Source organism: Urtica dioica, chromosome 12, assembly GCF_054948205.1.
Source record: "Urtica dioica subsp. dioica isolate 48M chromosome 12, U.dioica_male_clone48M_v1_H2, whole genome shotgun sequence".
Classification (NCBI taxonomy): Eukaryota; Viridiplantae; Streptophyta; class Magnoliopsida; order Rosales; family Urticaceae; genus Urtica; species Urtica dioica.
Window position 1 is genome coordinate 19,379,946 of NC_142767.1, and position 9,194 is coordinate 19,389,139.

The 9,194-nt window shown below is 37.8% G+C and overlaps 4 protein-coding genes across 5 annotated transcripts in view; 3 read left to right on the forward strand and 1 right to left on the reverse strand.

Moving 5' to 3' along the window:
* CPSF160 (cleavage and polyadenylation specificity factor 160) overlaps positions 1 to 9,194 on the forward strand; it is a 21,240-nt gene that overhangs the window by 5,758 nt on the left and 6,288 nt on the right. The gene's annotated exons all lie outside the window — the stretch shown is intronic.
* Positions 7 to 2,735, forward strand: LOC149379994 (uncharacterized). Its single transcript, XM_089604252.1, has 12 exons — positions 7 to 41; positions 187 to 237; positions 319 to 401; positions 506 to 575; positions 693 to 755; positions 829 to 887; positions 1,021 to 1,117; positions 1,215 to 1,280; positions 1,352 to 1,408; positions 1,489 to 1,539; positions 1,622 to 1,736; positions 2,336 to 2,735. The coding sequence occupies exons 6-11, from the start codon at positions 841 to 843 to the stop codon at positions 1,667 to 1,669; spliced, it is 366 nt and encodes a 121-aa protein (XP_089460378.1). The 5' UTR covers positions 7 to 41; positions 187 to 237; positions 319 to 401; positions 506 to 575; positions 693 to 755; positions 829 to 840; the 3' UTR covers positions 1,670 to 1,736; positions 2,336 to 2,735.
* On the forward strand, positions 5,042 to 5,658 carry LOC149379995 (putative zinc finger A20 and AN1 domain-containing stress-associated protein 8). The gene has a single exon (XM_089603813.1). The coding sequence runs from the start codon at positions 5,105 to 5,107 to the stop codon at positions 5,507 to 5,509; it is 405 nt and encodes a 134-aa protein (XP_089459939.1). The 5' UTR covers positions 5,042 to 5,104; the 3' UTR covers positions 5,510 to 5,658.
* LOC149379996 (LRR receptor-like serine/threonine-protein kinase ERL2) lies at positions 5,833 to 9,115 on the reverse strand. The gene is made up of 14 exons (XM_089602777.1): positions 9,030 to 9,115; positions 8,861 to 8,932; positions 8,679 to 8,750; positions 8,525 to 8,596; positions 8,362 to 8,433; positions 8,212 to 8,283; positions 8,063 to 8,134; positions 7,901 to 7,972; positions 7,735 to 7,806; positions 7,577 to 7,650; positions 7,378 to 7,488; positions 6,931 to 7,269; positions 6,486 to 6,856; positions 5,833 to 6,414 (listed from the first exon to the last, which is right to left on the reverse strand). The coding sequence occupies exons 1-14, from the start codon at positions 9,113 to 9,115 to the stop codon at positions 6,070 to 6,072; spliced, it is 1,902 nt and encodes a 633-aa protein (XP_089458903.1). The 3' UTR covers positions 5,833 to 6,069.

Sequence of the window (9,194 nt, forward strand, 5' to 3'; positions counted from 1 at the left end):
CTTCCAAAAGACAAAAATTGGAGGCTGGTTATTCAAGCAAGGTGCGGGTTTTTCCCGCTATACTTAATCCGAGTAACTTTGATTCATTTCATCAGTCTATAAGAGTTTCGACAGCAAATTTTTTAATATGAAGTGTTTGTTAGAATTTTCTCTATGATATTTAACTATAATATTTTATAAAATCAGGTTGCACATCTGAGGCATAAGGCCATTTTGTCACACAAGGTGCCTAAAACGGTATACTTTTCGGCGTTTCATCGTGGGTGTTTTTAAGGTTAGATAATCCATTTTATGATTATGTTAACGATTGCATTTCAGGTCCGCCAAGAAAATTCCGTACTGAAGCCTACTATACCTCGAGAAACCCATCTTGAAACAGCACACCGAGCTGAACGACGTAGGTACGTATAATCACTTCTAGCTATACTTATTGGTATCACTTTTGATCGCGTAAGTCTGTAGTTATATGTTTTTGGAGTAGTTTCTGAAATGTTATGAGCTTCAGGTGCAGGGTCATTGCAGATTCTGGTGAACAAGAAAAAGCAAATGCCTATAAGGGCTGTGTCAACAAAAAAGTTTGTATTCGTGGTCAATAATTATTTCGTTGTAATAAGTTTTATGTGCACTTTGAGTTTACAAGAAGATGCTTCTTGTGGAAGATATTTTGAGCCGACTCTCTTTGGATTTTGCAGATCGTTAGGGCTCCTTGTTCCCAGATTACTTTACGGAACAAACAACACGCATCTGAGTTTCATGTAATTATCCAGTTTTTCTTCATGAGTGCTTTCTTGTAATACTAAAATTTAACTCATCAATTATTCAATGCAGGAGACTAACAAAATGGATTTTTGCAATCCATCACAAAACAAAAACGTAAAAAGAAAAAGGTAGTTAGTCTCTGTTGAAAACTTTTGCTTCTTGTAGAAGTGTGTTGTAAGCATAATTTCAATAGTTGAATATTCCATCGCGTTTTTTATTTTCCTTTTCGAATACCATTTCGTTGATCAACACTCTCTTCAGCTCTAGTTTGTCGGAAAGATCAAACTCTGCCACCGGCTTAAAACAGGATAAATACAAGGCAATCAACAATGTTGAAGCTCTGTCCTCCAATAGAAAGGTGTCCTCTTCTATTTTCCTCCTCCTATGAAGCTTGTTCGCCAGCGTAATCACTAAAACAAAAGTGTCTCTGAAACAAACTATTGTATGTGATGCAGAAACTTTCAAATCATGGAAAATTTTGCATCTCTCGAAGTACCAGACGGTCAGCCACAGCCACGAGGGTAAATATTTCTGCAAATATTCTGTTTGAAGTGTTTATCATCACCCTTTCTAAACCCTTGTTTCTCTTTAGGTGTTTCAAACTGTAAAGAAGGTTCCAGACGAGCCACCGATAAACCTTTTCAGCAAGGTATAATTCACGAATATATATGGTATACATATTCTTCTTTACTTATGGTCATCCAAATTGACTCTCCCAATTACTGACAGCTCTGTCTTACATCTGAAGCCCCAAAAAATACAATCCCTCCACAAAAAGAGGTCAGCGTTTATTTATAAACCACTGCAACTTTTTTCTGCCTTCCTATAATTGCCAACGGTTATTACTTTCCATTGAATAAAGGGCACGAGACTCAAAAGCCTAGAAAACAAGATGCAGTGGAAAATTTAAATCAATAGATGCGATGAGTGAAGTCCAAGGAGGCACAGTTTAAGCGGCAAGGATTTGGGCTCGCTAGGTAATATTCAACCCTTGCTTGCATTGTTTTTTTTTTTTTTTTTTTTTTATTCCAATATATGTTTTGTGCATTTGTTTTACGGAAATATCCTAAAATGTAGAGAGCTAGGAAAGAAAAGGATGAAGTGAGTTCGTCGGTGCGATGTAGGTTATACTTTTAAAACATGAGAATAACAAACACATGTTTACGGTGTAAGTTAACCTTTTTTTAGCAAATGAAATTATCCATACTAAATTCAGGGGTCATTTCCAATTATATATAATAAATTAAAAAAAATCACACGAACTAGCCCACTTGAAACGTTAAAATTACAAACTAGCAAACGTTTTAAAAAAAATTGTTTAAATAGCCATTTTTAATTATGTGACAATTAAAGAAAATTTTTGCTTCCATTTGTACCCTGTTTATTCAAATGTCTATTATCCATTGTTATTTCTGTATTGAATGCGATTCATTATACTTTGAATTTAAATTATTTGGCTGAATCAATTTGTTGTTAGTCAACGTGTATAAAATTGGTTTCAATCCCATATTTTAAGGGATTAGTTAGATGCATTTTGTCACACACACTCTCTCTCTCCAAACGATTGCAACCTCAGATATCATTCTCGGTTCGCGCGATGAGGAGAGCACGCCCCCCATTGATTCCGGTGCCTATTTCCTCTAGTTTTGCCTGCGACGGTGGCTTGATTGCCACGCCTTCCCTTCCCGACGTTGCTCAAGGTAATGGCTCGTGCTTCCAAGCCGCGCGACGGAGGAGGGTCTGACCTAGATCTGTCGGCGTGCCTTTACTCCTCTGGTCCGCCTCAGAGAGAGATGACGAACGTCCTATATTCTTCTCGGATCAAGAATCAGGTCCCGCTCTTCATCCTCGACCGCGATTGTTGTCGTCTCTCTTCTCCAGGCGCCGGTTATGAACGGCCTTCATCGTCATTCGTCGTAGATTCGACGATCGAGCTTTAGGAGACTAAATCGATATGTTGTTGTTTATTTTTGCGTTTATTTCGGTTTATTCGTATTAATTTCAGTTTAATTCTTGTTAATTCTGTGTTAGTACAGTGTTAATTCAATGTTAATTTAGTGTTAATTCTTGTTATATCAGTATTAATTATTTTAAATTCTTGTTAATACAGTGTTAGTCATGTTAATTATGTGTTAATTCTTGTTAATTCATTGTTAAACCTTGTTAATTCGGAGGCGGCGAAAGCGAGGGAAACTCTGCGTTTTCGGTCGGAAAATTGGTGGCTCAAGTAAAAAACGACGAGCTTGCGCGTTCTATGGAGTCACTGCTTCGGGTAGAGCGGCTCGAGGTGCAGGTGGTGAAAGTGAGGGAAGCTCTGTGTTTCTTGTCAGAGATTCGGCGGCTCGAGACGGATGGCAAGTTGACTCGGTGGTGAAGATCGGCGGTGAAAATCTCGTAATATTTTTTTAAAAAAATTTAATCTATTAATGGAAGAGTTATTTATTGTAATGTTTTCAATTTATTTATTTAATTTTGTTAATTAATTTATATTTGGTAACCCATCATTTTAGTTAAAGGTATTTTTGTCTGATCAAGTTGGTTAATGTGATTTATGAGTTATTTCACGAAATAAACTAAATATTGGCTATTTTAACAAAGGGCATTTATGTTTCTGATTGACTAATCTACTCAAGCACCAAAAATTAAAAAGCAAATGTAATTTAATTTCCTAATGTTTTGTTTTATGTACGAATATTAAGAAATATAATATATTAAAAATTAGATGTCATTTCACATATAAATCAAAGTTTCCGAAATTTAGTGGAGATTTCGAGCTTATTTAATAAATAATAGTATAACTTGGGGGGCTTATGGCCTTAAAGCATGCATCTACTGTAAGAAAAATTGCTCGGATTAGTCCACTTCAAATGTTGAGATTTTTTATTGGCCAACGTTTAGTACTTTTTTGATGTGGCATTTCAGCCGAAAATAATCTTGCCTGTTGAGAATAACTAACGTGTTTTTAATATTATAAAAAAGCAAGTCAATCGTGATTGTCCATTAAAACCTTAAACGCATAATCAAATATGTAGATATTACTCTCTCTCTCTCTCTCTCTCTCTCTCTCTCTCTCTCTCTCTCTCTCTCTCTCTCTCTCTCTCCCCGCTTAAGGTTCACCTCTCACTCTTGGTCCACAACCAGAGTGAGGTATGATTGCCGGAATTCATGGCGGACCTGTCCTCTCCTTGTGCGAACGAACCAATCGGGATCCACAGCGGTTGGGTCGACTATCGGGTCTTCCCGGTCGCCATCACTCCTGCATCTTTGTGGCGCCACTATTGAAGAAGTTCTATCGAGCGTAGTTGCAGGTCTGGCGGCTTCTTCTCTTGCCAGAGCTTCGCGTTATCAAAGTCTACTTCTTTGGTATTTTTATGTTAACATATCAGTAAATTTGTGTTAATGCAGTGTATTCATGTCAGTGTCAATAAATTTATGTTTATTTGTGTTAATTTCAGTAATTTTTTTCAGAAATGCAGACTGAATAACTTTGTAAGACTAAATCGACGCCGCGGTGAAGCTTTCTTGTTTCGTTCGCGGCGGCGAGGATAAAGGGCGAGCAATTTCAACAGCGGTGAAGATCGACGGTTAAGATCTCATAATATTTTTAGGGATTTTATTAATGGAATAGTTATTTATTTTATTATTTAATTTCTTTTTATTTATTTTATATTGTTAATTATTTTATATTTAGTAACTCTTCATTTTAATAAATGGTATTTTTATATGATCAAGTTTGTTAATGTGGTTTATTGGCTATTTCGCAAAATAAATTAGAGAAATTGCCTCATTTGTCACCAATTTCATAACATTTTTCCACTCCCCACCAAAAGACTAATTTTTCCCAAAATGCCATCGAGATGTCAATATTGTTGACATTTATGTCAACAATGTTGACATCTCATAGTGAAGGGCAAAAATAGATGTCAACATTGTTGACATAGATGGTGACATTTTGGGAAAAATTAGTCTTTTGGTGGAAAGTGAGAAAATGTTATAAAATTGGTGATAAATGGGGCAATTTATCAATAAATTAAGCATCGCCTATTTTGACAAATTTATGTTTGGTTAGTCTAATCAATCTCCCTATTAATATATTATCTACCATGAAAATAAAATCTACCCGGAAATTCTAGCGTAAGAAAACAGAAACCCAAATCCTAATTGATTTTTAAATTTAAATACCAACTCTATGAATGTCGGGGTTCTCCTTCCAGAAGGTTCCAAAGGCTTTTATAAAAACAAAACACCACGACACAACGAAAACACACACACACCCAAAAAAAAAAAACTTTCAGCAAACCCGTATTCTATTACACAGCGAATTTTATAAGAAGAGTTTAACTTGATGAGCATGGAGCCAAATATGTGCGTCAACAGTTGTGGCTTCTTCGGATCGGCCGAGACCCGAAACATGTGTTCCAAGTGCTACAAAGACTTCATGAAGAGCCAAACAATCTCTAAGGCGATCACAGCCGTCGATCGCAGCAACGGTGAAGAAATCGCGGCTTCTCAGGAGGACGACAAGACTGGATTGCCCACAGAAAAGATCACGAAGAATGAGAAGAAATCGCGGTGCAATAGCTGCAACAAGAAAGTGGGCCTTTTAGGGTTCCGATGCCGATGCGGCCACGTTTTCTGCGGGAACCACCGAATGCCAGAGTTTCACGCCTGCGATTTTGATTACAGTACTTACGAAGCTAATCCACACGTCGCATTGATTAAGGCTGATAAGTTGGAGTATAGGCTTTGACTGCTTTTTTTTTTTTCCACTTACTCTCTTTAGAGTAGAGAGGACAAAGTTATTTTATGTAACAGATTCTAATTTTACAGTTTTATTTCATTAATTGAACATTCGTTCATGTATACGAGTTACCACTATTCTCATCGCTTTTTTTTTTTTTTTTTGTTATAGCTTCTTTAAAATAAATTTCAATTCGCAAGGTTGGTAGAATTTCATAGCTATTAAGTATTAACCAACATTTTGTTTTTTAATTTTTAATACATGTATAAGTGATAAAAGGTATAGTTAGTTCGTATTGTAGTACAAGAACATAACTTTTCTTTAACGCAAGATTGTCATTAAAATACTAATTGCTTCGTGCAAGTACTTGCTGCTTCTAGCAAATCCATTGTACAAACTAACTGCATAAGCTATTTCTCCCCAAAAAGAAAACACTGATCCAATATGTATATATATAAAAAGCTCGGGCTTACATTCATCAAACCAGAAACTCCCTGAATTTTTTCCCTATAGCTTTAACCATCTCTACCCAATTACTTCATCGCTACCCTATTCTAACAGATACCAGTTTAGAGTGTGTTATTAGATATAACTTCGCCAAATCGAACAAACCACTGAGCATCCGACACGTCATTATTACCCGGCTCTTGCGGTCCCTTGTCGGCGACGAACTTGGCGTAGTCGACGGTGGTCTTCTTCGGGGAAGTCGAGCTAGGCTTGGCGACAGGTGTCGGAAGGAGAGAGGCCAACACCCTCGAGACTTCGTGCATCGTCGGTCTCTCGCTCGGATTCCGCTTCGTGCAAAGCAGCGCGAGTTGGAAGGTCTTTCTCACATGTCCCAAGTCAACACACGTGACCGAGACCTCGGGGTCAACCGTTTCCATCACCGTGTTGTCATCCGCCTTTGATAATATCTGACACAAAAAAAATATAGAGATTTACTAAAAATATTAAGAAAATAAAAATCGTGATAAGAATAATATACCAGTTGATGCAAGTTCGATTCGTTGTCCACGGCTTTCTTTCCCGTTAGCAGCTCCAGAAGAACAATGCCGAAGCTGTACACGTCGGACTTTTCGTTGAGACGGGAAGTTCTGGCGTACTCCGGGTCGATGTACCCGATCGTCCCGAGAACGTACGTCGAAGCGTGGGTTTTCGCGGTCGGGATTCGTTTCGCGATCCCGAAATCGGAGAGGTGAGCCACGAAATTCTCGTCCAGCAATATGTTAGACGACTTCACGTCCCTGTGGATGATTCGGGGGTTACAATCGTGGTGGAGATACGAGAGCCCGTTCGCGGAGCCGACGGCGATTCTCAGACGCGTTTCCCAGTCGAGCTTCACTTTCTTTCCCGGTCCTGATATCAGAGTCGATATGAAAAAGAAAATTAGCAATGTCATAACTTTTTTCTTAGCAAATTTAGTTGCTCACCGTGAAGCAAGTCCCAGAGCGATCCGTTCTCCATGTAGTCGTAGAACAGAAGATTTCCTAACGGAGACAAGGAATAGCCGTGAAGACTGACAATGTTCCGATGCCTTATGCTTCCGATGGTTTCGAGCTCGGTCTCGAACTCTCTCATGTCCTGAGGATGCTGATTGTGGAGTCGCTTAATTGCAATTGGTCGGGAATTCTTCAGTACACACTTGTACACGGTGCTGGAAGCGCCATAGCCAATGATGTACTTCTCGCTCAGATTTTCCGTGATTCTCATTATATCGTCAAATGTGTGGATCGCCATGCCCATGTGGAGGATCACAAGCTTGGAAGAACCTGTACCCAAAACGACCATAATTACAAAATATAGACGTTACATAAATAAATTAGACAAAGGAAAACAGAAATAGAAGAGAAACATGCCTTGGCTAGTCTTGCCTGTACCATTAATCATGTCATTTGGCTGGTGGGATTTGTATATCGCAACGATGACCATTGTTAGCAATGTTATGAAACCCAATGTCATACATACCACTGCAGCTCTGGAGAATAATGCTGCAATAAGAATAATTACAAGGTTTTTGTCAATGATATTATAAAACATACTTAAAAATTAAAACTCGGGATATTATCCGAAGTGTACCTTTTGGTCTTGGAATATACGGTCCGCATAATGACCCTAACCAGTTGCCACATAACAAAGGATTACCGATGAAGCTGTAATGACAAATACGAAGGGATTAGATATATACAACGGGACAATACAGTAGGAAAGAATCAGATTGATTTATTCTTTATTACCTGTCCGGTGAGAACCTTGAAATGTTCCTCATGGGCGGAACAATTCCAGAAAGATTGTTGTAAGAGACATTCCTGGACGTTGAGAAATTTTTTTACCAATGATGAGTTTGACTAAAGGAGAAACAGAGAGAGGAAAAGCAAATATTGTGAAAGAAAAACACTCAACAGTGTGGCGAGACTGAAACAATTTGCAAGCTGATCGGGTATGTCTCCGTGCAAGTCATTGTTGTTTAGTATCCTGTAATATAGTTGGTGACAAAAAACGGATAAGAAAAGTTGCGACAACCTCAAATGCTTAAAAACGTAGGAACTAGGAGATAATACTCACAGAGAAACAATATTTTGCAACTCGCCAAATTCTATGGGAATACTGCCAGATAGCTGGTTGAAGGACATGTCACTGTGATAAAGAAAAACAATTATTAAAAAAATTATCATGTTTGCAAAAGGTAATAGAAAAGGACAATAATCACTCACATTGTCAATATACTTCTGAGGTTTCCGAATTCTGCCGGCAAGTGACCATCAAGGTAATTTCTGCTTAAATTCCTGCCAAGTATTCAAAAGCTTACTTAATTGAAGTGTGAAGTCAATTAATAGAGAAACACAATTAGCTGGAAGGCTTACAGTGTGAGCAAGTGTTCTAAATCACCAACAGAAGCTGGAATAGGCCCGGAGAAATTATTGCTAGACAGATCCCTGTGTTAATCCAAAAATACCGTCAATTTGTTTTCTTCAAAATAAGTATTGTTAAGTTAGACAAAAAGAGTAATAATCAGCGTAACCATACAGTGTGTCGAGATTGATTATGTGGCCCAGCTGGTTTGGAATCTCACCCTTAAAGTTATTAGCAGAAAGATTCCTGTATTGAAGATAAAGTTATTTCATTAATCCAACATAAGATTAGGTCTAACGCAGCAGAGCTGGGAATATCAAAGGCTTACAGATATGTCAAACTCTCCAAATCCCGGAATGCAAAGGGGATTGATCCATTCAAGCGATTACCATGAACATTGCTGATCAATGAAATATTCGATACAAAAACCAACGGAACAGAAACTCAGTCATTAAAAGCACAAACCTCGTAATTATAAGAAGAAAAAATGCATAACGAGAAGCAACTTACAACTGATTTAATGCAGTGCATGAGCTAATGTTGTGTGGTATAGGTCCTTCGAGTTTGTTATTCGCAAGATTCCTAAACCACAGTACAACGATTAAATCATTAAACATTTAAAAAACGATAGAAGAAAGAAAAAAAAAACAAAACAAAGGAAAAAGTTATCATTACTCACAACTCAAACAATTGTTCAAGCTTCCCAAGTTCGGCAGGAATTCTACCAACCAACTGGTTATCATTCAATTGCCTGCAAAGGGTCATTAAGCGCTCAGCGTAATCTTAAGACTATACTAAATACAAATAGTGATTAGTAAATGTGTTGGCTCACAAGTAGCTAAGC

Bases quoted from the DNA above. Each gene is read 5' to 3' on its own strand.
- LOC149379994 (XM_089604252.1), top strand. From the start codon at position 841: ATGGATTTTTGCAATCCATCACAAAACAAAAACGTAAAAAGAAAAAG. The intron at 888-1,020 runs GTAGTTAGTCTC...CACTCTCTTCAG, and splicing joins AAAAACGTAAAAAGAAAAAG to CTCTAGTTTGTCGGAAAGAT. The intron at 1,409-1,488 runs GTATAATTCACG...AATTACTGACAG, and splicing joins CGATAAACCTTTTCAGCAAG to CTCTGTCTTACATCTGAAGC.
- LOC149379995 (XM_089603813.1), top strand. From the start codon at position 5,105: ATGAGCATGGAGCCAAATATGTGCGTCAACAGTTGTGGCTTCTTCGGA.
- LOC149379996 (XM_089602777.1), bottom strand. From the start codon at position 9,115: ATGACCCTTTGCAGGCAATTGAATGATAACCAGTTGGTTGGTAGAATT. The intron at 8,135-8,211 runs GTGAGTGATTAT...TCTTTATCACAG, and splicing joins CTCAGAAGTATATTGACAAT to TGACATGTCCTTCAACCAGC. The intron at 7,651-7,734 runs GTAATAAAGAAT...TTGTCATTACAG, and splicing joins TCAAGGTTCTCACCGGACAG to CTTCATCGGTAATCCTTTGT.